General features: G+C 45.9%; 2 protein-coding genes and 1 pseudogene across 4 annotated transcripts; 2 read left to right on the top strand and 1 right to left on the bottom strand.

Moving 5' to 3' along the window:
* The first annotated feature begins 925 nt into the window (after positions 1-925).
* LOC136939330 (baculoviral IAP repeat-containing protein 5-like) lies at positions 926-2,927 on the top strand (annotated as a pseudogene).
* A 7,418-nt stretch (positions 2,928-10,345) lies between these two features.
* Positions 10,346-11,413, bottom strand: LOC136939328 (neurogenic differentiation factor 4-like). Its single transcript, XM_067232079.1, has one exon. It carries the CDS (start codon positions 11,411-11,413, stop codon positions 10,346-10,348), a length of 1,068 nt encoding a protein of 355 aa, XP_067088180.1.
* An 8,382-nt stretch (positions 11,414-19,795) lies between these two features.
* On the top strand, positions 19,796-26,781 carry LOC136939327 (myosin light polypeptide 6-like). Of its 3 annotated transcripts, none has more exons than XM_067232077.1 (6): positions 19,796-19,972; positions 21,948-21,975; positions 23,797-23,940; positions 24,517-24,690; positions 24,992-25,069; positions 26,356-26,781. In XM_067232077.1, exons 1-6 carry the CDS (start codon positions 19,796-19,798, stop codon positions 26,382-26,384), a joined length of 630 nt encoding a protein of 209 aa, XP_067088178.1. In that variant the 3' UTR covers positions 26,385-26,781. The 3 variants fall into 3 exon arrangements, with proteins under 3 accessions (XP_067088178.1, XP_067088177.1, XP_067088179.1); XM_067232076.1 differs by lacking the exon at positions 21,948-21,975 and adding an exon at positions 21,728-21,755; XM_067232078.1 differs by lacking the exons at positions 19,796-19,972; positions 21,948-21,975 and adding exons at positions 21,190-21,243; positions 21,728-21,755.
* The last annotated feature ends 12 nt before the right edge of the window (positions 26,782-26,793 follow it).

The raw sequence follows: 26,793 nt of genomic DNA, 5'->3' as shown, positions 1-26,793 counted from the left end.
AAAAACCGTGAAGTGCATGTTAGGCCACAGTGCCAGCTACCTCTCTTAACATGACCCAGTTGGACACACAGTAACCTGATGTGGCGCCACCAACCTCCAGTGATTCACATAACAACACCACTCCAATAAGGCGTCATTCAGCACCTCTCTTCCCCCTGAAACCCTGCTGACGCTGTGCTTGTGAGACACATAGCTCCTAAAGCATCACAGATTATCAGCCCTATAGTTGTGCATTGCCCACTATCCCCCTACACCAATACCAACACCACCACACACACACACACACACACACAACCAAGGCCGTCTGTGCCTCTAGAGAAGGGCAGAGGGGGCGGAAGGACGGTGGTTTGAAGCAGTAAGCACATTTCGGGAGCTGTTGGGGATAAGGTTTCAGAAGGACTGGGACGAGCCCTCTGCGTGTAGTAAACAGCTCGGTAAAGTTCACATCACAAACCGTTAAAGTTGACATCCATTTCTACAGCCTGACATCTTCTGCCTATGAACTAATTTTATTTTGATATGCTGTGCCTCTAGCTTGGAAGGAGTCATGGACCTAAATGTATGCAGACAATCTCAAACACTAGAACTTGTTTTGCTATTCATTGGATGGTATGATCCCTAAACCAAGTAATATTAAATGGTCAGTCATTACTGTGATCATGGTGTCTTTATCCATTTGTTATTAGCATAGCATTAGTTACACAGATCCATAAAATAAAACTTATGGAACTGATTGAAGAGTGAAGGGTTGGGGTGTAAGATTCCGAACTTTTTGTAGGTATCTTACCAGCAGAGGGAGCCCTTACTGTACTGTCATTTAGATGTCAAGAGTACTTGAAGAGGGAAAAATAGATATCACCTGTGGGCGCTTGACCAACACATTTTATTGTTCCTCAACTCGTTTCTTGTCCTGTGTTTTGCTACCATGACCAGTCTCGCCGAATTATCCGCGCGATTTTTACTCATACAACAAGATGTACAGCTTTGAGTCGCGGCAGCAAAGCTTTGCTGACTGGCCTTTTCGGGAAGAATGTCAATGCACACCTGAAATGGTAAGGTCTATAATGTCCTGTTTTGCGTTTTTAGATTTTAATGACGATAGGCAGTCGATTAACAAAGGGTGTCCTGCTAAGGTTGTTTACCAATGTCTTAGCTTTACGATCTTTTGTTTAGATTCCATGCTTACATTGGCCCACAGTTCCTCTTTTGCACGCTGACAAAACAATTAAGCTACATATTATTGTAATGTGTTCCAAACTAGACACAACTCACAATTCGTATTAGAATAATATCAAAGTTGCCCTCTTGTGTACAGACGATGCTTACCTGTCTTACAATAGGCCTACTTTATGTGGTGATGTTTAGGTTTCGTTGCCTCATTAAGTCTGGTGCAATTCTCCAACCTAACCATGGCGACGTGTTGACAGCTGTGTCACACACCACATCCATGTTACCTAAACGCTGAGCCCCAGTCTGAAGTCTACTTTGGTAACTCAAACTTTGCATCTCCTCTCTTCCTCGAGTTAAATGACGGGATGGGCGATGCTAATGTATGTTATTGTCCACACCACTGTCCCCAATCCAGTAATTATGATTCGTGGCCAGGAAGAATCCATTTTTAGATTATCCAAACAAGGTTAAGGTACTGTCAACCCCCATGGACCTAACAGTATACCACTGTTGTAATTTGTGTGTGTTGATTTGCAGATGGCCAAGGTTGGGTTTGTCCACTGTCCCAGTGAGAATGAGCCTGATGTGGCCTGTTGCTTCTTCTGCCTGCTGGAGCTGGAGGGCTGGGAGCCTGAAGACAACCCATTGTGAGGCTCACCCTGCCCTCCCCACCAGTCCTCCTCACCCCTGCCCCCCCACCAGTCCTCCTCACCCTGCCCCCCCCCACCAGTCCTCCTCACCCTGCCCCCCCCACCAGTCCTCCTCACCCTGCCCTCCCCACCAGTCCTCCTCACCCTGCCCCCCCCCCACCAGTCCTCCTCACCCTGCCCCCCCCCCCCCCCACCAGTCCTCCTCACCCTGCCCCCCCCCCACCAGTCCTCCTCACCCCTGCCCCCCCCCACCAGTCCTCCTCACCCTGCCCCCCCACCAGTCCTCCTCACCCTGCCCCCCCCCACCAGTCCTCCTCACCCTGCCCCCCCCCCCCACCAGTCCTCCTCACCCTGCCCCTCCCCACCAGTCCTCCTCACCCTACCCCCCTCCCCACCAGTCCTCCTCACCCTGCCCCTCCCCACCAGTCCTCCTCACCCTGCCCCCCCCCACCAGTCCTCCTCACTCTGCCCCCCCCCACCAGTCCTCCTCGCCCTACCCCCTCCCCACCAGTCCTCCTCACGCCCGCCCCCCCAGTCTTCCTCCTCCTCACCAGTCCTCCCCCCCCACCAGTCCTCCTCCTCACCACAACACTGCTCACACTGGATGCCCCTACTTTGCTCCTCATACCTCCCCCCTGATCTGTGGTGAGTCCAACTCAATAAGGCATCTCTGCCATTTGGTGTTTTCTGCTAAACAGGTCTGAACACATAAAACGCTCTCCTCACTGTGGCTTCCTGGCTAGCAAGAAGGACTTGGACGAGATGACCGTAGCTGAGTTCTATCACCTGGAGCAGGAGAGGCTACGAGTCTACATAGTAAGTCAAGAGTCAACATCCTTGGGTATTGACTGTGCTGACTAGATTCCTGTCCTGCTTAAAAGTAATCAGTCGCTTGCTCCCTGTTTCATGCTAAAGCTGCTTTGTTTTGTTGTTGTAGAGGAAGGTTTCTCATCAGAAAATTGCTTTTTTCCGGGATGAAGTTGACAAGACTGGAGAATATCTGAAAATGTTGTTTGGTGCCACAAATGAAAAGGCATGGAAACATGATGTGTAGCAAGCCCTTATTGTAATGTAAAGTGTTTTGTTTTTAATAAATATCAATAAAGACTTTAGTTGTTTCAAAAGGTTACACTGGAAAACATTTTGTCAAAACAAATGCATTCCTTAGACAAATAGTGTTTATTCAGCCCCAAAACCATGATTACTTGCATGTTTTTTTGTGTGTGTAGTATTAAGTGTGACCAGAAGGTGGGGCCTTCATTCCTATTTTGTTGTCACATTTCTCTTGACTAAGCCATCGAATCACAAAGCTTAGTGTTTTTTTAAAACCTAAACTTCCCCTCAATCATGACTGAAAGCTCACACAGCCTGGAATTACAATATGGGTAATTTTTTTCAGACTTCATTCTTCTCTCAAATGCTTTCTGTTTCCCTGAACGTGCCACCATTTTGCCACCTCTTTTCAAACCTTGACCCTGGACAGATGGCCTGAAGCCCCTCCCCCATGATACCAACTGTTGCCCCAGTAACATCTGTCTCATATAGAGGAGCGCTGTGCTGTGGTTGGAGGAAGCTTTCCGTCAAAGTTGGTGGGTCCTGGGTAGTGAGGGGAGACGTTTGTATACGTAGGGGCCTGGGGAAATGAAAAACACTGGAAGATTCTGAGTTCGAATCTGTCAGTTGCCACAGAGTGTTGTTGGATGGGTATCTGAAGGTACACCTTGGCTTCTTTCGGTATGGGAGAACTTGGTCAAACTTTGGAGAGCTACAACTACAGACGTACACGTATTATACTAAAAGATGCATAGCGAAGGAAGGAAGGTAGACGGGGTGGAGGACAGGATTAGAGAAGATGCTATCCCATGTTCCCCTCTGAACTGTTCTGGATTAAAGTTTAATGCAACACTCGGGCCACAGAGCCCAGATCAGCTGCTTTAATTCAGCTTGATCCGCTCACCACTGGGCAAATACAGTCCCGTCAACAACAACAAAATGAAAGAAGTCCTCAGGTGATGTAACACGTAAGACGAACCTCACTTTGATTCTCAGTGTCATGGTGACACTTGTGTCTTTGGCCCCTGTCAGATCGGTTATGGAGTTGACGATGCACGTTCTCTGTAGTCTACCTAATTATTTAGGGACAGTAAATATGGAAATCTTATATTAAAAAGGATAATGGCCAAACATGGCCCTGCCTTTCAAGGTTGTTTATGCTTGCAGTTGCCCAGAATTGTTTAGATTGACCATTCTGACGATTCATGCTGAAAACTGCACAGTCATCAGCCATGGATAGGATAAAACAGTCAGGTATTTGCATAGATTTACAGGTTTGTTTATACTAATTGCAAATGTAGCTCTAATCTGGGTTGAAACCTAGCTCTGTCAGTCCAGCGATAATGAAGGCAATAGACCAGGAAATAAGCCATGATGTGATTCGTCACAGACATGACAGATGATCTTAACTGGGAGACCTGCGACTGCGTCTACTGTTTAACTGATGAGCGGATAATTGGAGGTCAATTGGCAGTTTCAGTTTGTCCATCTACACTTAGTAAAAACCAAAGATGGCTGACTGACTGGATTCCGCCAGATGCCTGTTTAGAGCTGGCAAGGTTGTGGGTAATTTTGACCGTTTTATGAACAGCAGAAGACTCATTGCAAGTTGTGCGCTCCCCTAGGCCATATGTTGGGTGGAGTGTTTGCAGTTCCATGATCTCTGGGAGTCCATACAGGCTTGGCAGAAGGGGCTGCATCCCTGCACTTCTCTAGTAGACGGGTATGTCCACTATACAAACTAGCTAGTGTTCTGGGTGTAAACATGCCGCTAGCACGGCAGATGGACAAACGGACAGATGTGACAGACAGAAAGTTTACAACCCGAGCTGTCCATTAGACCCCATCTGTTTCTGGAGGTGCTTTTGTCCCTCCCTCCCTGTCTCCCTCCCTCTCTCCCTCTCTCCATCCCTCTCTCACTCCCTCTCTCCCCCCCCTCTCTCCATCCCTTTCTCCCTCCCTCTCTCCATCCCTCTCTCCCTCCCTCTCTCCCCCCTCTCTCCATCCCTCTGTCCCTCCCTCTCTCCCTCCCTCTCTCCATCCCTCTCTCCCTCCCTCTCTCCCTCCATCTCTCCCTCCCTCTCTCCATCCCTCTCTCCCTCCCGCTCTCCCTCCCTCTCTCCATCCCTCTGTCTGCCCTCCCACACACACCTCTCTTCCATCCCTGCATCCATCTCTACCCCTCTCCCTTGCTGTACATTTCATACACATATATTTACATATTGTCCATCTACTGAACACAAACTGGAAAACGTCCTGAAACGTCGTCTGGTTTTGCATTCACCTCCTGACTAAGTGATTCAGAGTCTCGCCCTCCCCTACACTCCCTCCATTCTACGAGCAGCGATGTAATCAAGCAATACGATGATGCTGATTGACCGTTAAATCCGTACTGAATGAGGGCAGGACGCTCCGATGGGTTGTTCCACCCAGCGGTCTTGACCCTGGAGGATGGGCGCCTGACCCCCGCCTCCCTCCCCTCTCCCTCAACACCGCGGAGCCAGCCGCCACACCCCCAGCACTGCTTCTAGAAAGAGAGAGAGGGGGGGGGGGAAGTGTTGCGTCAAGTGGACGACGCACTCTTTTTCTCTAAACTCTTCACTCGTACTCTCTCTCACATGCACACCTCTCTCCCTCTCTTTTCTATCTCAGTCTTTCTCTCTTCCTCCCTTCCTTCCTCTCCACCCCCATGCATGGAGTGGCAGCAGTACACACACATTGGTCGTGGCCACTGCTTCATATCTCTCTTTCTCACACTCTTTCCGACTTTCTCTCTCTCTCTCTCTCTCTCTCTCTCTCTCTCTCTCTCTCTCTCTCTCTCTCTCTCTCTCTCTCTCTCTCTCTCTCTCTCTGTTTCAAACCGCCCATCCCCGAACCCTCCTTCCTTCCCTGCCTTCTTTTTTTGTGCCCTCTTCCCCCAAAAGACCCCCATCTGTCCCTCCACTCAGGCCCCATTGTGGTGCCTCAAAGCCGGGGCCACTTCCACAATGTGGTGGGCGTGAGGAGGGAGAGGGGGTGGGGGTTGAATTTGGACAGGGTAAACATGGCAGCATCCAGATCCCATTAGAAGCTCTTTAACTCTGACACCCTAGTAGTCTCACAGGAGGCTGGGAGTCCTAGGCCCACCCCCTCTACCCACTCACACAATGTCACCTTTTATAACACCCCCCTCACGCGTATTAAGTCCGCAGATCTGCTCTCATTCTTCACCTCTCCCCCCCCCCCCCCCTCACGGACCCCGAGTGTCTCTCTCCCTTTCTCTCTTGTCTGACTGGCTATTCTTCGATTTCTTTATTTTGGTGTGAGCTGTATTACCTAAACACGCCGCCATCAAATACGGATGATAGTAATGAGAATATCTGGCCACAGGGCAGTTCCTTATTAGACAGGTGGTAGTTTGTCTTCGCAAAATAGGGGTGCTGTGTATCAGGTAGCGAACCTGTATTTTTGTTCATATGTCTAGAGAGAAATGTTGACATCTTGTTCATCTTGAATGTGGTTTCATTCAAAGCATTAAACTGTTGAGACAGGTGGCTTAACACATGGCATAGAGCCCGCAAGGTGAGGTCATGGGGAATTGTATCTGGAAAAAAACGAAAATGTTTACTTTCATGATCATTAGCTCTGATCACATGAAGATATCTGTCTTTCCCTTCCACCTATGCCTGGCCCAGTCCTTTCCCTGGACTGACCCCCTCCTGCCTCGCATGTTCTTCCATCCTTTCTTTCTTCCTTCTCTTCCTTTCCCTCCCCCATCTCTTCCTCCCTGTGTCTCCCCCTTCTTTCTCTTCCCAGCTGCTCCCCTCCCTCCCAAACATCTCAGTTCCATGCCACTCCACCTCTGTACCTCACCACTTCTTTCTCTCTGCTGTGTGTGTGTGTGTGTGTGTGGGTGTGTGTGTGTGTGTGTTTGGCAACCCAGGAGGAGGATCGCAGTTTTAGCAGCAGCTTAAAGCCAGGAGGGATTAAATCACATACAGACACTGATTAAAGCCTTCCCAGTCTCCCATGGACCCATTAATACAATCTTAATCACAATGCTTTATCCCTCCACCCAGCCCCTGTGGATCTAGATGCTTTCATTTCAGTGGGAGCCGTGCTTGTTTGGTCAGTGGCTTATGAGTCACGAGAGACCGAAAAAAGGGAAGAAAAAAATGGACAGGGTTTCGTCTCAATCCCTCCCTTTGTTTGACCCCCAGACCGGGAACCCCGTCTCTTGCAGACGGATGTTGGATTCAGAGTTGGTCCATGGTTGTCGCCGTTGAGTTAGACAGGTGGTTTTGGTTGTCGTGGAGGTACTGGTGAAACGTCGCAATGTCCCCCTTGAGAAACCCACTTTCGAAAGAATTGACGTTGAAATGTTTGTGGTGAAAGGAAAGAGCGTTCGTGAGATTTCAAACGGAAACGTTCTCAGGGTGCTGACCTCGGGGTTTCTAGACGTCTTGTACTTCCACTCGGCACTTCATCCTACTTGCCTCGGGGGAATGTCCCTGTACTTACTGTAAGTCGCTCTGGATAAGAGCGTCTGCTAAATGACTAAATGTAAATGTAAATAGTGTCTTGTTCTTTGGTGTACGCACTCTACATCATTGGGAATGTGTCTTTTCCCCCATCTTTATAATAAAGTAGGACGATTATATTGTGAAACAACTGTGCAACAGCAAAACATAGGCTTCTCCCCCAGAATGGCTTCTTCATAGCCTTTCTCAGAGGTTAGCCTGTTGTTGATCAGTTTGTATCCTTAAGGTTTGGCTGTTTCATTTACATTTACAACAAAATACAAAGTCATTATATTCACTTGATTTAAACGTATTGGACTATGGAGCATCATAGCCATTTGTAAAGAGCAGAGCACTACCCCTGACTGAGAAAGGACTCTTTGAACATCCACTCTTCCCATATATGTCCATGGCACCCATCGTTTCAGAGTACCACCATGACAGTTTATGTGGCTTAAATTCATCTCCACTAATTCAGTTGTTTCAGCAGGATAATCCACTACTCCCGACCCCCTCCCCACCTGCCGGGAACCCGCCCCCCCCCTCACTCCAACCCCCCCCCTCACTCCAGCCCCCCCATCCCTTCACAAGCGCAAAACAGAAGCATGACAATGAGGGAGCACGCCAGCCACACTGCCAGTCACTCTCTCACTGACAGCCTAATGTCTGTGTGTGGAGCTATGTAGTCATTCCTGTGGGGGTGCTGACACAGAGGGGAGCAGAGGGCACACATGGGGGGGTTTGGGAGGGACCCCGTTCACCCCCCACTGCCCCCACCACTTTCTCTCCTTCTCCTTGTCTGTCTCTCCCCACCCGTTTCTCTCTCTTTCCGTTTCTCTCAGCCTTTCAAACTCTCTCGCCCCTGTCTCTCTAACTCTCTCTCTCCCTCCCTCTCCAACTCTGTCCCCTTCACTCCAGCCAATTCAGCCCAGCTGTCTGTCAGCCCCCCCCCGCAGTTCCTCCAGCTGTCTCTCCTTCCCAAACGAGAAGCCACGCAACAATGCAGGTCAGGGGTCAAGAGAAAGAACAGGCTGCACTTACAATGGGCCAGTGGCGCCCACTAAAACAATCATTCCCTTTTCCCCTCTACAAGCTTTTCTGCTCTGACTGGAAAAGACAACCCTGAGGAGAAGTGAATGAGGGGGACTCACGTTTTTGGACAACAGCCTCCGCGGCGCCTTCCCTTCCTCTCTATTGAACCTCAAAACACACTCGCACTCGTTCAGTCACTCATCACTCCATCTTTTCACTCTGGCACCCGGCTCTTTGTGAATCTGAAGAACCATGGTGTTCTTGAGTATCAACACAGTCACCTAACAAATCCTTGATTTTAGAGTCAAAGGTAGACTTTTGTTTGTGGTTAAATGATATAAATGAGTTGGTGCCGTTTTTCATGTCACAGAAGGAAAAGCTGGTGTCAAAATATTTCTTTTTTTACAATTAGCGCAAGTAAACATAATACATGTTTACAATGTTAGGGTTGAATGATGTCAAAGTAAAATGTCAAAGTTACATGGTGTTAACGGTAAATCATCTTTGAAACTTATTTTTGTGCTCGCGGTTGATGGGGACAAGAAAGAAAGAAAGAAAGAAAGAAAGAAAGGAAAGAGAAAGGCCTTGGTGACATATTCACCTGTTCCCTAGTTGTGCTTTCCCATGGCCCACAGTGCCCTGCCTGTCCTGCCAGGGGGCTGTCACATGGGTCTGAATGACATCACATAAGCACACACACACACACACACACACACACACACACACACAGCCTGCAAAAGATCTAGAATGGTACCCAGTATTCCAGATGGTTTCATTCATGTATTCTCTCAGAAAGCAGATAGCAGTGATAATTGTAGTAAACTTCACAATACCTTAAGTATTAAGGTATAGTTGATAGTTGTGATTTTAATACTACCACAAAATGACTCACTTCACTTGTTGTAAGTTATTCAATTGTTGGATGAGACAATTTCGATTTTTGATAGTTGGATAGACAAAAGATGGTCGTAAACAGTTAATTCTGTATATCTGTGTTTTGATTACAAGTTAAGACCGTAATACTTTAATAATCCTGTCCTCAGAAGGGCAACAAGGACTGTATGGTCGGATGAAGTATCCAGTCAGTGTTGTCCTTTGTTATTTTTAGCAGAGCGAAAAGACAATTCAATAGCACAATTAAAAACATGACTAATGTGTCACTATGGAAATAGTATATAATATAAGAATATTTATTCAATTAAGTGCGAAATAGCAAAAATATTTACAAAAACAGTGACAAAGTGGTGAATGACACATACCTGAAGGACCTCAAATAAATAATTTAAGTACTTCATCGGTAAAGACAGTTTAACAGAAACAGTGCTGAGAAAATGCAAAAAAGAACAAAGAGAAAATAGTTATCAAAATAAATATTAAATACAGATATAAATAAATGCATTTCTGTTCATATGGCATAAAAGACATTGGCTATAGGTTTCAGTGCAGAATTTGTATCTCAATTGGACAACATTTGATAATTTTTTGTATCTCTCCATAGACTGGCATCGACTCCATGCAAGCTATTTTACAGTTAGTGAAAATCCCTGCTCACAGACTGCAGATATGAGCCCTGCTTATATCTGGATAATTAATTTGGTAAACAAATATTGCTATATCTGGTGATAATTCAAAAGGGACATGCCCAGAAATGACAATACAAATTGTGTCAACATAAACAATGACCAAAAAACTAAATAAATTAATAAACAATACAGTTGCATCAGTATCTCTTCAGTAGTGTCATCATAGTCAGGTAGGATGAGTTGAGGCGATGTGTCTCATGTCTTCTCTATTTCTCCCCCATGCTCTCTCCTCCAGTATAGTACAGTGTAAATGCAAACCATTGTCTCTACACAGTTGTCCACATGGGCCTGTTCCCTGCCTGCCAGCAGTGTTTCTGGACTTGGGTTTGTGCGACTAAACACCCAGGCCAACTTGGCCCTACTCGCCATAGATGTTACCCATCTGGGAGGCCACCAAGTGGGCTGGAGCAAAGGACTCAAAGCCCATGTCCAGGGGCAGTTTGTAACGCGAGGCTTGGAACATTATGTGGGCCTGGGGCGCTGGCAGGCTGCCCATGGAGGCGGTGGGGGGGTAGGGGTGGTGTGCAGAGAGGTAGTGGGTAGCAGGGTGTGTGTGGTAGCTCCTCTCCGACTCCGGGGGGGACGGCTCCTGCTTCAGGGCAAAGTTGCCACCGATGCTGAGGGGGGGCGTGAGGGGCCCATCGTAAGGGGGAGTGCCACTGCTGCTGCACTGGTTTGGGGAGGAGTTCTCGTAGGAAGCCCCTTTGAAGCCTTTCATGTGGAGGAGGTGGGAGGCCTCCATGGAGCCGTAGGGTGGGCTGGGCAAGCCCGGGGAGGGGAAGCTGAGGGGGTGGCCAGCTTGACCCCCCACAGAGGCTCCGCACTTGTCCTCCAGCTTGTTGAGCATCATGGGCGCCGGGCCCATCTGCAGGCAGCCGGCTACCAGGTTACTGGTGGGCTGGGAGAGGCCTTTGCACATCATTTCCACAAAGCCGTGGCTCTCCAGGGACTGGCCGCTCTCCAGCACCTCCGACAGGGCCCAGATGTAGTTGCGGGCTAGCCGCAGGGTCTCAATCTTGGACAGCTTCTGGGTCTTGGAGGAGCAGGGCATGACCTGCCGCAGGCTGTCCAGGGCGTCGTTCAGGCCGTGCATACGCGAGCGCTCGCGGGCGTTGGCCTTCACCCGTCGGTTGCGGAAGCGCTCCTGTCTGGCTTTGGTCATTTTCTTCTTTTTGGGACCCCTCCGCTTGGGCAACTTCTCTCCCTCCAGCCCCATCTCCTCCTCCTCGTCTTCCTCCTCTTCCTCGTCCATGTCTTCGCTACCCAGCTCGGTCATGCCGCGAGGCCGACCCCCCAGGCCCAACCCATAGCGGCTTCGGATCTCAGTGCCTTCACCATCCTGTGAGCTCAGATCCTCCTCCAGCCAGCCCAGACCGCTGACCAGCTCACTCTCATCCCCTGGCTTCTCAAACGGCTTGGTCATCATGGTGATCTGCAGGAACAAAACTCACTGGTCAATATGATATGGTGTTACAAGTTAAGGTGATAGTTTACATTTGCTTTTTGCGTGTGACTTTGCTTTAGACTGTGATTTCAGGCTGTCCTCTTCATTCTAAACTCCATTGACGGAGACGCGCGGAGCTGTCCTAATTCAGCACTAATGTACGGACAGCGCACTTTTGTAAAGTAGCTCGTTTCCACTACAACAGTTTGCTTGATAAACGTTGGCTGACCCATCTCAATTCTGACCATTTAAACACTGTATATGCATTCGGATTAATAGTTCTCTGAAAAAAATGAAAGCAAAATGTATGCATGTCATTGTCGTCTAACGTCAGAGATTTTCAGGATGCAATCAGTGCTTCCCTGTTGTTATTCAGATGTTTTAGAGATGCAGTCAATCTAGGGCAGAACGGGATTTGGCCGGCATTTAAATCTCTCAGATTAAATTGGGGGGTAGCCTACAAAGCAGCAAACCCGGGGGACGGATACTGTTTAAGAACTACTTTAAATGGGCTTGCCGAGGCATCATCAGATGTTCCATCAGATTTTGCACTACCCTAAATTGTTTCAGAGTTGATTAATGGTAGGTATTTGCAAATGCGCACCAACAATGAAATGTATAATAAATCCACTTACTATTTAGGTGGCCTAAATAGTAAGTGGGACTTTCTAAGTTCTCCTGGTTAAGGATTGTCAGTAGTGCATAAAAGTGGAACCGTTTACAATCATTCATGAATAAATTGTGTTTTACGCACAACCCTGCTTGGACGACCAACTGCATGTGCATTTTTGATTGCGATTGTTTTCAAGTGTAAATAGATATCAAGTTATTGCAGGAAATGTATTTGGGCAAATTTGGAAAAGAAACTCACCTGTTGAAATTCACAACTTACTCTTCTTAAATAAACAGTCGTGGAGTTAATATAAAAGTTCCTCAATCAATAAATTAAAATAAATGTGTCTCTGCTGTGCCGCTTTCTGTACAGTTCTGCTTTCTGTACCGCTGTCACTATCTCCAAAGTGTTTGTTATCTCAGTTATCCATCAGTGCGCGTGGGACTTTAATCTCCAACTGACTTGATAATGTTGGATTTCTGCCTTTAGTGAGTTAGACAGGCTCCTCCCACTTGCGCCCCACCCTTATTCAGCTCATCCTAATGCGCGTGGCGGGCTCGTGGCTAAACTGATACCAAAGACTGGCGCATCCATGGCCTTACACTGCGCGAGTGTGCCCCAACTATTATGTAAGTAAGAGGCTACAGAACAAATTTAATGGAACAAATATCCTGGCTGGAGCCTTGATATAAAGTTATACATAGGGACCCATGTCCCAGGACGTCTGACGTAACCTAAACGGTTCTCATCTCAAGCACTTCAATATAATTTATTCTGCACTCGCTCAGCAATACTTTGTAGCCTATTGATTTTTACCCACGAGACGCTCTTGTCTAATTATCTGACTATAGACTCGCATTTGGATTATTTCACTTAACGTGATCGCGTGCCGTAAAGCTTCGTTAGCAAGAGACGCTTTTCTATCTCGGTGTGCGTAAGTGATTTTGACAGCTTGGTGTGGTAAGAGCAGGTGTGTGCGTTGTTCACCCGTCCATTCGTTTGTTTCTTCCGCTTATTAGAGCTGTAACCCGCGTTCAAGCACTGTTAGATTTACTGTTTGGATGAGTCAGTCTGGAAAACTGGTTTAATCTGATGCATGCACTAGATTGTCGATAGGCGATATCTTCCCAAAAAATCACATGATTAATTGCAAATAGTTTGACTACTGAGTGGACAATAAGCATGAGCTCAGGCACATTGGCCTAAATTGACCTATAAAAATAAAAAAGTTCGTTCAAATTGACCAAGATTATGCAATATTTCGTTAAAGTGGTGGTAATTAATTTTAATACCTATTAAATTTAACATTTCACAGAATTTCTTAACAGAACCAAACACATTTTGCAAGGCATATCCATGCTCCCATTATTTAATGGGCTGTTCGAGTTTTTTCTGTCTCTCTCTTCTCACATTTCCACTAAACAAAATGCCTAGGCATAACAAACGCAACATATGTGATTTCCCCGTACATGGTGAGCTGCGACGCAATAGGGGCTCCATTGTAATCGTGCCATTGACGGATTTGCGGGTCGCACGTGCCCCCGCACTGATCCCATTGTGCGCCGGAGGCTCACATCTGTGCCCATCACTGCTCTCTCTCTGTCTCTCTCTCTCTCTCTCTCTCTCTCTCTCTCTCTCTCTCTCTCTCTCTCTCTCTCTCTCTCTCTCTCTCTCTCTCTCTCTCTCTCTCTCTCTCCCTTTCTATCTCTTCCTCTCGTTATCCTTACACTTAGTCAACAGTCTAACTCATTTATTAAATATAGTTTTGCTATGGCAAGAAATACAAAAGTCCTTAATTAGGATGCGTTTTTATAAACAATAGCCTAACACATATTGCGGGGAGCTGGTATAACGTTGACATACATTTCCTGATGAAAACGCCAATGCGTTAAACGAACACTTATCCAACTTGTCTGACTCATTAATTCAACCTGAACAGATGGTCAGATTTGCGAAGTCCTAAAGGGGGGTGCATCTGTTGCTTGGGTGCTCACGCGTCACTCGCCTGTCCAACCTGTAATGTCGTGCTGAACGGCACTGACATAATAGACTAACGTTATTCTAGCGTGCCTACGTCCGAGTCTTTTCACTCCTCATCAGTGCATTAGCCATGAAGGCGCGTGGACAGAGTTGAGACGACATTGGGTGTGTTTACGACTGTGTGTCCCTCATTGGCCTATGTGAACCTGACATGCCGCCCATGTGTCTACAGTGTGTGCATCCAGTGTTTACAATGAGCTCGCTGCGTCCCTCCAAGCTCCCCAGGTAGCTCCGTTCCCTACAGCGTTACGTCCCGGGGGTCTACGCTATAGGCGGCCATCACACCTGCAGCCAGCGTAGGGAATTGGAGCTTCGCCTCGGTCCCAAGTGACTGAATAACGGGATACTTTGGTATTCTGTGTGTCCTGCTTCCATTTTCAAACACAACACTACACCGACGACCTCGTATCCAGGTTATGAGGCCAGGGTTGTAATTATCAGTAATAATCTGTTTTGAGTGTGAAATGTTGATATTTGGGTTTTCGTCTTTTTTATTTCTGTTTCAGATCAGACTGAGGTACAGTATAGTACCAGACTTTTTTTTCAGACTAAATCAAGAGTGTTGTCCAGAATGTACTTAATCTTGAATAAATTGTATTTCTTTAATTAAGCCATGCTGTCGCTGTTGTTGTTGTTATTGGGGCTCCCCATCCACACACCCCCTTCTTTGCCACAAGTGAGTCGTCTCTCGCTTCTGCCCCGTGGGATGGATTTAGAGAGGAATGGGGGGATTCGAACGCCACTCTGACAGATGGGGCCTTGTTCCTGTCTTTCTCGGTCTCCTTTTCCCCCTCTCCCTCACGCGCTAAAACACAGGCGTACACACTCGCGTGTACACCGCGACTTCGCGAATACAATAGGAATTAAAGCCCTGCACACATGCTCCCTGCGCCGCGCTGAAAGCTGAGCCCCCTTGTAGTAACCATGAAAGGGTGGAGGCGAGCGTGTGAAGGGCGGGGGTGTTTTAGGGCGAAAGAGTCGCGGCGTGGGGGGGGGGGGGGGGTGTGGAATAGATGTGTGATAGTTTTAAAGGAAAACACAAGTTGGTCTTAATAATGCCTGCTCTGAATCTTTGATCAATGCATTCCTTTATATTGTCACAAACAATTGTATTAGATACATTTTAAGGTTCACAGAATACTGATGCCCTTTTCACGTGTGTGTTCTGTATTTCCGTAGCCAATTTAGGACAATCCACTCTCACGTAAATGAAACAGGAAGGTGTGTGTTTGTGTGTGTTTTATGGCGTCTCAGGGTTCAGTTTTGTTTATTCTGCTCACTAGGGCTAAACATGGTGCATGAGGGCCTCTCCTGAGGGAGACTTGTACCTCACACTGGGGAAGCCTCTGTAGAAACACATCCATCCCACTCACAAGTCATCTGGCTGTTTCCTTCTGCCTCAGTTCATTGTGCAATACAAAACCAACTTGGATTACACCCACTATTTCTTGCATCGAACGGACAGCTCTGTACAGTACATGCTCCAAATTCACATAGAAAACAATCCACCAGAGAAGGGGGAAAGGAGAACACAGACTCAAAGCAAAGTGAAGGATGTTGGGAAACCCCTCAGAAGTGACCACAGAGAAGAGAGAGGGCTTCCTGCTCCTGGACCAGGACAGAGATAGGGAGGAGCAGGAGAATGATGGGGGGGACGAGGGGGAATTGTGTCTCCAGGAGTAAATCAAGCCCACATTATACATGAAGGCACGCACCTAATTGAAAGCGTAAAATTGGCCATTTCCACACCCTGCCACCTGCAGCCTTTATACATTGCACCTCAGCACAGCAGATACATGTGTGTGTGTGTGTGTGTGTGTCAATAAAGATGTCAGACAAAGAGAAGATGCTTTATGTTGATGGTAGCTCTATGGCAGCCAACGATGAGAAAGACTGCATCATGGCTAACAGTCCATTCCTTGCCACTAACCACTGTGCCAGTGTTGTTATAACTGTGAACTCGTCATTGTCTGCTGCGTCTACTTCACTTTTACTGTCAACAGTTTCCATTACAGGCCACACAGGCTCTCAGACCCATAAATAACACTGTCTCTTCTAAAAGGAGTGCCTGCATGTAGTTTCATATTCAGGGGACTACTTTACAACCTCCATCCCATCAGGGCTCCCAGCCCTGACGTGGTTCAGGGTGAGTGTGGTGGAGGGTGCACAGCTGAGGGGGGAGGTTAGAGGGGTCTCCATCTGCCATGCTGGCGGTCTTAGGGGAGATGGCACATCCCAGGGGGGGTTTGGGGGAGCGGGAATGGGAGAGAGAGAAAGAGAGAGAGAGAGAGACAGAGCGAGACAGGCTGAATAGATTACACCCCATCCAGTAATCACTCTAATCTGTGTACTCCCACACCAAACCGTCGTTCCTAACAGAACCCTAAACTCTATAGGCAACGGGGAGGTCAAATGCACAGAGTTGGTGCTGGAACTAGCAATTAAATTAATCAACAAATCTGGCACATATGTTCTTATAATGAGAACAATTAAACTGTGTAGGTGTTCTTGGATGGCTGCCACACTTCCTGTGATCAGGTGCAAGAGTCCCACAAGTGGCACTGTCTGATTCCCTGTGTGGCCATTATGCAAATACAGACTGGCGACAAGCAAGTCAGACCAAATAAGCATAATGATTGCGGAACAAATTAGATTTTATATTAGCCATTGATTTGCACTTGGTGTAGTAGTGACATGGATACAACGTGATGCATGCCGTTAGGATTAGGACAATCATTGCAGATTTAAGTAAATATTTTAAAGAAACTTTCGAAGAGATTTGCTCAGCCCGTCAGTCCTCCAGGGCAGACAGACTCAGATCAGGAGGGCTGAGCCCACACCTCCTCTACCTCCTGACTGCATGCAGTCTACCCTCGTCTGGGTCTTCCTCAGAGCTCCATGTCCCTGGCCCATTGTTTTGTGGGCCTGGCACTGTCAATATTCAGCTTGGCTAATGTGTTCAGAGGCAGCTGGAGGAGTCTCAATTATTACCATGACACAGCACACAGAGGGGCATAATATCATTAAAACTAAATCAGGATTTGGCTAAGGGGGGGATTTAGTAAGACTTTAGGTGGGAGACTTGGTCTAATTTAATTTATTGGTTAGGGGAACCAGGAAACTGAGAATTTCCTACATTTTAGATTAATTTAATTTATTCCATAGCAAACTTTAAAAAGTGGGTAAAAAAGGTTTGGTTCCACACTCAAAATGTTGTTTGTTTGCCCTAGGAATAAAAGATTGTGTTGGGAACAACTGCATTTCTGACAAAAATGTGCTTTTGGAGTTATCTTGGTCAAGTCCATGCGCTTAGCTTATATTATAATGAGCATTATCATTGTTTCGTTGTTCAAGCGGATTTTGAAAACGTGAGGGACTGCAAGTAGCTAATCCTTTTAGCTGTTTGAAATGATGGTGTTCCCTCGGCAGACGCATTCATTCTAAGAACTCAGCTGGGGCCCGCATGGGACCACATGCCACATCATACTGATGAGAAATCTGATATTTTGAATAATTGAATAAAGGTCTGCCTACATTTCGGGTTGTGTTTAGAAATGCATTATTTAACACCATTTGTGTTTCTTAACGGCATGCATAACTTGTAGCTATTTGTATTCCGTGTTTAGCACAGACCTGTCCCCATTGGACAACCGTTTTTCTTAATTTTCGAACATCTCTTGTTTTCGATCTGCTAAAAAGCGACAGAAGTACCGTTGGTCTCGCAGCAAGGGTCTTATGTCTGTATTGTTCTGACGCTCGCGACACATAAACGGCGATTTTAAGGCCCATTGAGCGCGCGATGGATGTTGCCTAAAATCCATTGAGGGGTGGAGTGCATCGATTAGTCCATTCGAAGACCGGGTGCAATAGTACCTCAAGTTGTAAATCTTTGGGTGAATGTCTGAGCTGTTCTACTTAGGGCTTAAAGTAACCAAGGCATATAATTAATTAAATTTCTTGACAAAAAATCACAAAAAAATCACACCAAAAACCGTTTCTCAGGTCTTCATTCATGTGGATTAGCCTATTTACTTAGATCATGCGGTATACATCGGCATTTAGTCAATAATTGAATTATGAAAGTATTTCTATGCAAAATAATAAGCATAGGTAATTATTTGAATCAAAATGCAATCCAAAATTTTAGTTTTCTTTTCATAGCATTCTCATGCCCATATAGCAATCGACCTATGGTGATCTACTGGAGTGGAGTTGCTATTAATCTGATATATTCCTACGATCTATGGAAATACAATTATAACACAATAGACAATGTATGTGTTTGTGAAAAACTGAACATGTAGTGTCCGTCTTGGGTAGCCTATACAATTGGGTTGTTTCAATAGCCTATCGATTGAACAATATTGACATCTAGTGGTACAATTAAGCAGTCGCACGAAGCATCTAAAGACAATGGGAACAGAATAGTAAATACATAGGTGGAAAGGCTTTGGCTTTGTATGGGAAATAACATGATTCAGTTCCACTGATGTCTTGCCTATTATACTAGAAACAAGTCTGAGTTTTAATTCAAGAATCATTGAGATCCAAACGCCCATCTCAGACATGTAACACAACAGTCAATGTAGTAGGCCTATTGTCAATCAACTAAGCCCCCCAGGAAAAAAGAAAACAGCACTATACACTATACACTATACACAAACATTAGTAACAAATAATATGCTCATATGTCCTAATGTGTGTGTACAGCATATTTCAAATTCCAATCATTTATTTCAAAATATTTCATTGGAGGGCAGATTTTTACATTACTTGACTCCAAATCATCAGCATTTGTATTGAGAGATTGCACAGATGGCTGGAAGTCTTTGCATGAATCATTCTCACAGTCCAACTTGAACTTCCGCTGTGTAAAATAAATGGATAGCATCTTAATATGGTAGAAATCTATGGATGGTGTGTCATACCCCCACACCATAGAATACTGTACTCCCTGTGTGCGAGTGTGAGAGAGAGAACGAGAGCAAAAGAGAGGGAGGAGTGACTAATTTGGCAACAGAAAGAAGTGCAGGCACAGAGAGACAGAGAGAAAGAGAGAGAAAATCTGGGGAATAAAGATGGAAAGGACATCTATTATTCTAGAATCAGAAAATAGACCCATCTATTATTAGCTATATGGCTACCAAGCCTTGTTCTTACAGCAGGAGACAAGTATAATTAGTGAATCCTCACACAGAATATGATCTAAGATAAGTGTATTGATGATATAACACTTGAATACTGAGCTCCCAGTCCTGCTTGCTGGTTCACCCACACATGCGTACCTTTCTGACCCACATAAAAGCATGTGCTTGGAGCCCCACAGCTTCTCTTGTGAGCTGCCCCCCCCCCCCCCCTCCCCATGCTCGTGTCCCTCTCATCTCCCCTCCTACACGATCACTCATCCACTCTCTTCCACACATCTACCTCTCTCCCTGATTCACCTGCCAGTCCCCCAGGCAAGTCTCTCTCTCTCTTCCGCTCTCTCTCCCTCTCTCTCTCCCTCTCTCTCTCCCTCTCTCTCTTCCGCTCTCTCTTCCGCTCTCTCTCTCTCTCTCTCTCTCTCTCTCTCTCTCTCTCTCTCTCTCTCTTCCTAGGACGCACACATCTGACACACTTGTGCTCGCGCAGCTTTGTGACTGCGCTTCTCGTCATCAGCCCAGGGAAAGGAGAGGACGTGCTCATTTTAGTCTGGTACCCGGACTATAGGAATGGCCCCTAAAAGAGAACCGTCCATAAAGAAGACTCCCTCACCGGGGTCACAGCCCAGACTGGGGCCACCGTTCCCCTGCCTCCCTGCGGCCCCTGCAGCTGTGAAAACCGCCCCAGAGCAGAAGCCTCGGATGCTGCGTCCCTCCGACACTCCGTTTGACCCCAGCACCATGGAGGTATGTGGAACTGGAGCAGCACCAATTTGGTGCCCAGCAGTGCCAAAGCTAATTTGGGGAAAACATGAATTATTGTTTTAACATTTCCTGTTATTAGTGCGATTATGTTGGTATCTCTAAAGAGCTGTATGACTTAGAGTCAGCTAAAAATAGTTGAATACTCCTGGGGTAAGAGACTAACTCCCAGCCAGAGGCATATGATAGTCGAGAGACAGACGATTTGCGAGCTGTTTTCTTTTTACCTAGTTGAAGTAAATGTTGTACAGTTACAGTAGGCAATGTATGTAAATGCTAGCACACTCCACACTCTATAAATCATGACAGACTTCAATTAATTTTTCCTCAAGCATAAGCAACATCTTTCTGAGACTAATTAGGCTACATCAAGTCAACAGCAGTGTCAATCTGGTAGGAAGATGAGAAAGAGGAAAGGAAATAAGGCCACTGATGAGATTGAGGCTGTCAGTGACCTCCTCAGGGAAAAGGCCTACTTTTTGTGCCCAATTCTCTTTCAGAGACATACAGTAGAATTGGCCCTAGATTTTTTTTTCTACTCACAAATTAATAGTAGTTTTGGTTAAAAGACAATTCACTTCAGGCCTATAGCCTTTTCAAATCAAATAACCTGAGACACAGTCAAACAGGCTATGAATGATTTAATTTAATATGATTTCACCCAAATTTGCTCGACATTGTTGTGTGTAATGTGAGAAGTAGCTTTGCTTTCATCAACAGAACATGCTTTGTATGTTTTATGTTTTAGGTTCAAGTAAGTCTTCTGCATGTGCTGTCTTACATCAGATAAAAGGAAACATTGCAAGTCAACACAGATCAATGTATGCAGTCTTAAACCAGTTCCACTTCCTGGTGGCCATGTTCTATCATGCGGCATATCTGATTCATTTGGACAGACCCATTAAATATATCGAAGTATATATACATATTTGATTTGAATATGTAACTATTTTGTATTAATATGCACAAGACAATACTAATTTAGTGTTTTCTTGGTCAGTCTTAATCGCGCACAAATCAAGATCTATGTTCCACCTTTCTATCGTTCCGTGGTGTTGAAACGATTTAATTTGATTTAATACAAAAAGGTATTATTCGGGATACCCTGATGTTATAAACGAGTGTAACCAATCGCATCCAGTGTACAGCAATGACGCGCTCAGTAGCACTGCAAGCGGGGTTCTCCCTTGACATTGCTAAACATTCACATTCCTGGAGCTGCCGACGGACCAGACACATCAGCCGACACAGCAATGGTGGGCTATGTACAGTAGTTGTTCCATAGGGAGCTATGCAATCATGTGTAATTCAAATGGATACTTTCTAGCCAACTATGTAACTTTTTTAAAGTCAGGAACTAGTTAGTCGATTCAATGTCATCTGAGCAGATAAGTCCGAGTTGATGGCCATGGCTAACGATTAGCCGACTGCTAGCTAACATTAGTGTGCCCTACGTTGTTTAATTTAGCTTGTTCTAGGCGAACATAAAGTTGAAAGTTATTTCAACCGACTTGTTCACAAATTAATAGTTTTGTTTTAAAATGTTTTAGCACTAGCCAATTCAAAGTACATATTTGCTAGGTAGTTCATTTGGTTATCCAATGACTAGCTGTCCAGGGGAGATTAGCTTAGTAGCTAGGTAGCATTGCTATTTTGCAAACTTTATAACATGCCATGGGTCAAAATGTAGATAGCTAGCAAGTCATGTAATTTAATGATAGCTGATCTTTTTTTGAACAGTCTGACTTCTCAGAAGATCAAATTATTGGTGAGTGATCCAGTACACCAGCTAGCTCCTAGCATTCACTTTGCATGCTTTCATTCCTGCCACCTTTGCTTTTTTGCTTTTCTATTCCTCCTCTGTCCTACCTGCCACTTCTTAGTTGTATCTATCTGTTGACCCCTGTTCTTTCCTTACTATTTCTATCAATTTCCACATGCAACTGCTTGTGCTTTCCAGATTGAATTTAACCTGGATCAAATACATGGTAAGTTGTTGCTGATGGACCATCACACTGGGCTGTTAAGCCCTGGGCGTGGAGTGTTTCTTGGTGTGTTTATAGCTACTAGTAAAGGATAACCCGTCAGTATGTTGACGGTTGTGGTTCAGTCTTGGTCTGGCCACTATTCCGTGTACTTTCTAGGATAAACATAGTTTAGTCCGATTATTTAGCCATAATGCTTGTCATCTTAGTTTTTGCATGGAATTGCATGGTATTGATACTCTAACTGAATGAAGTTGACATCATCAGTGAAGCTGAAAGTGAAGTTTGTTTTAGTTTATAATCTGCTGTTGACTACAGCTTGGAATTAAAAGTTGCCGAATAACAAGTGTGGTTGCAGGTATTGTCTGGTTTAAACGTAGGCCAAGGCTGCTCATGTTCACTGTTCTGTAGCACTTAACCCAAGAGCCTTTCACTTCAAAGTCATTGCATACACTCCTTCTCATGGTCATCTATCACAAAGTTTGCATGGTATCTTACTCATGAGTCATCTCAAGTTGAGTGTTCCCTTTTTTGGTGTGTGGAAGTCAGCGAGATGTCTCGTCTGCCCTCCAGTTTGTTTAATCAGTAGTTGACATAATACAGCTGTATTCACCCTCCCCTTTCCTATCCAATACCAAATATGGTGAGGGAAACCACTCACTGGCCAGAGGGGAAGGAGGCACATTCCTGAGAACAGGAAAAGCTCCGCTCCACAACAGTGGGCAGGGCTTTTTTCTTCTTCTTTTGTCTTTCTTTTTTTGGAGGGGGAATGTTTGCTGTTTAAAAAGAGGAGTATCCCAAGTTATTCTGAGATTCAAAGGGGAAGATCAGAAGGTTTTTTGTCCTGTTTTACCCTCGGGCACTGTGGCGACGTCTTTCTTTGATGATTGGCAAATGTAGTTAACTGGAATGGCTTCTTGGCAGACTAAACCACAGTATGCTGGTTAGAAGCATTTCTTTCCAATATTGAATTATGTTGTTCCACTGTATCACTGCTTGATACCTGAGACCTGATGCCTCCCTCATGGGTTAAGGTAACCACCCCCTATTACACTCCCTATTATACCGGCCTATTTCACGCCATCAAATATTGATATGCGGAAAGACTACATTTTCAAAGAGATATTTGAGCAGGCCTATTTGTGATGAAAATTTTGGTTTGGGGTTTCAGGGACTATAAGTAATTAGCATCACAGGCTACCTCGTAGCTCTTCTTATTCTATTAACAAGGAAGTATATGCGGTGGGTTAGACATCATGTGATGGTCTACCTGCCGTTGTGGACTGGAAGTAGTCCAGCAAAGTCATTCGTTATTCTCTTCTGTGAATGGATGTCATTGAGATGGCAGGTTTGTGCAGGTTGGGTTCCCAAGTAAATGTCATCGTGCTCAGGTTTTCGTCAGTCCCAGCCTGTGGCCACAACCTCATTTGACCAGAACAAAAGGGTGCAATTATCTGGAGCACACGTAACATGGTATGGCTAGCCACCCGGAGTGAGCATCCAACCTCTCGTTTGACCTTCTGAGGGGCCATCATCTTCTGAAGGGCGACAAAGGTTAATGAGTAGAATAAACAACAGCATGTTATGGCAACGATAGTGTAGTTTGACTAATTTACTCCTTTGTTTCTTGTTCTTCTGTGGCACAGTTATCTTGTGTGCTTTCTGTATGTGTGTAACGTGTCCTTTGAACTTTCTTTTCATACTACCTGTTTTCCATTTCCCCTCAATCACACATCTACCCTGTACAATCTCCTCTCTCTCTCTCCCCCAAATTTTCTTTATTCCGTTCTTGCACTTACCTCTCTCCCCCTGCCTCGTGTGCAGAGTTCAAGGAGGCCTTCCTGCTGTTTGACCGAACGGGTGATGGCAAGATCAGCTACAGTCAGTGTGGAGACGTCATGCGGGCCCTGGGTCAGAACCCGGTCAACGCCGAAGTGCTCAAGGTCCTGGGCAACCCCAAAGCTGAGGGTGAGACACACAGGATGGGTTGGACTCAGTCTTATTACGTTCTCAACAATTACACATATAGTTTCAATTGTGAGGAAGATCATGTTCTCAGTGCCACTGCGCTCAACAAGACAGTCCAAACAAACTTAACAGGCCTCGTGCTGTCACCTCCCATCCCCAAAGAGAGGCGTGAAATTTGTGAGTGTTTGGCCTACAAACTTAAAATATATATATGACCTGACAATGTTCTGTGATGTCACAGAATGCTTGGCTTTGCCAGTCTTCAATTCCCCCATTACATATTCAATGTGGAACACACACACACACACAGACATGGCAACATTAGAGAACAGATTTCCCAACTTTACATCTGTTCAAGACCTAACATGCGTCAATGCAGTGTCTGTGCTTGTGGCACCTGGCAACAGGCCTGAACAAGCAGCACTTTCTCCCTGTGAGATGTACGGATCTGTAAACGGAATGTTTTCTACAGCCCGGATCAGGACGGATGCCCGTGAGGCACATGGACTGCTCTCTTACCTGTTCGTCTTACCTTGCGGATTCTGTCACCTGAACGTTTTTTTTTCTCCATCCCAGAGATGAACCACAAGATGCTGGACTTTGAGCAGTTCCTGCCCATGCTCCAGGCCATCGCTAAGAACAAGGACCAGGGCTCCTTCGAGGACTTTGTGGAGGGCCTGCGCGTCTTCGACAAGGAGGGCAACGGCACGGTGATGGGAGCAGAGCTACGCCACGTCCTCACCACGCTAGGTGGGTCACCCTCTGTTACCTAGGCTACAAACACTGGGTAATGGGCTCTGCTTCACTGCCATATTCTCCATCACTCCCTGTATACATTCGAGAACCGTTGAAAATATCCTACACGTTAACATGGATTTCTAGAAGCATGTGTTTTCCAGTACATTGATAACGTACTTGACTGCCTTCGAATATCCGTTTAATAAAGGCATACGGTGTTCTGTTCCATACTCATAGCAACTAGTCATAAATAATTGATGGTGTCCTTGTAATGAGCTGTTCTTAAATGGGCTGTGCTTGCGTCGGGCTCCAGGGGAGAAGATGACCGAGGAGGAGGTGGAGACACTGCTGGCGGGCCACGAGGACGCTAACGGCTGCATCAATTACGAAGGTGAGACGGATACGACGAACAAAGTGATGGGAGGAAGAGGATGTGGCGGTGCTAATCAGGTTAAAGGGGTGTTCGATGTGTGGCCACATGAAACCCTTCGCTTGCCTCTGATGAGACCGCAGGTAATGGGCTTGACCTGGCGACATCGCAGTCCCCCTCCGAGGGGGGCGGGTCTCAAAGGACCAATGAGACATGTTTGTTTATCACCAGACTGTGGAGGCGAGCTATCTTGGTGTGGAAATGAGAGAACTGGAAGTGATTTGTTTCTTTTTTCAACTTGTACTTTTTTTTTTTTTAAGATACTGGCCACCCATATAGCTTAGGTGTTAGTCACATTTTACAGATACGAACCGCTCTTCACCATAAACCACTCATTCACCAAACGGCAATCACGTAAATCTCTTGTTTTGTTTGGAAAAGTCAGACCACGAAAAGATCAGAGGTTTCTCAAACAGTCGAACGTTTAAGTCAGCACAGTGGGGAAAGCCTGGCGTGGTCTCGAGGGTTTTGTCTACAGGCCTCGACTCATGGTAGCTCTAGACTCTCCTCTTCCTGTTCCTCTTCCTCTGGCTGTGGCATCATGTGTTGTGCATGTGTCAGGAGCTGACAGACGTGCAGGCGAGGGACCGGCCTTCTCACTGCAGCAGAGTCACCCAGCTCACGACCAGCACCACTGGAGATGACTTGTGTCCCACAATGCCATGTTCTCGTTTCATTACTCGTCGCCAGGAGATTGTCTCGAAGAGTCCCTGAAAAGTGATGGTTGAAGCAGTTTGATGCCAACAGTTGATCATTTTGGCTTGGTGTTTTTTGGGGGGGTTTGTTTGGTCTAATCCCTAGGCTCTAGGCTCTTACTGTCATTCTTTGCCTCACTGTGTCTTCCTGCCTCTTTTTCTCTGTCTCTCGCTCTCTCTCTCTCTCTCTCTCTCTCATCTGCTTATTTCTGAAATGTGTAGCCCCCCGACCGTTCCTCCCTTTACGAGATAAGAACCTAGCAAACGCATGCAGGAGGACGGCTTCCCTAACCCACTCTTGAAATCTTTGACCCGACGAGGCCAAAATCTATTCAGCTTTTCCTGAGTAGGCCATAAGAGATGATCTGTGGAGGCCCCTCCTCTCAGTCCCCCTGCCCTCCTTCCACACTGCAGAGGGAGGCCTCAGCCGTCCAGTATAGCATCTCAGCAGTCCTCTGGGAAGCTGTGCGCCGGTCTAGATTCTGTCACCTGTGAGTGGTTTCTGATGTCGTCTCTTTCTCTCCCCCCTCCCTCTTCCTCTCTCTGGCGCAGAACTCGTCCGGATGGTCATGAGCGGATGAAGATGAAGAGCGTTCCTCACCTTTTTGTTTTCGTTTCATTGTGTTCTTTTTGTATTATTATTGTTATATTTGTTTTTTTCCTTTCTTATTCTCCAGCCCTAACAGTTTCTGTAACATACTTCCACTCCTTTTAGAATGAGCTTTTGCATTCTATCACCCTTATTGTTTTTATTATTATTATAATTATCTTCGCTTGTCTTTTTATTTTCTGAAGTGCCTTTACATTCCCTAGTCATTGACACCATGACGAATGGCCGCGATCCAACCACAAGACCAACTTGCATGTAACTAGAGGCTTAGATGTTGCCGGAGTAGTCTGCAATAACATTCCCACAATGCAGCACTTAGACTACCTGTCCTCAGAGTAAGATATTAAAAAGAAAATAATCTTATCGATGCAATACATCCA

This window comes from Osmerus mordax, unplaced genomic scaffold (genome assembly GCF_038355195.1).
Source record: "Osmerus mordax isolate fOsmMor3 unplaced genomic scaffold, fOsmMor3.pri Scaffold_180, whole genome shotgun sequence".
NCBI classification, from domain to species: Eukaryota; Metazoa; Chordata; class Actinopteri; order Osmeriformes; family Osmeridae; genus Osmerus; species Osmerus mordax.
This window is presented reverse-complemented; position numbering and strand designations above follow the sequence as displayed.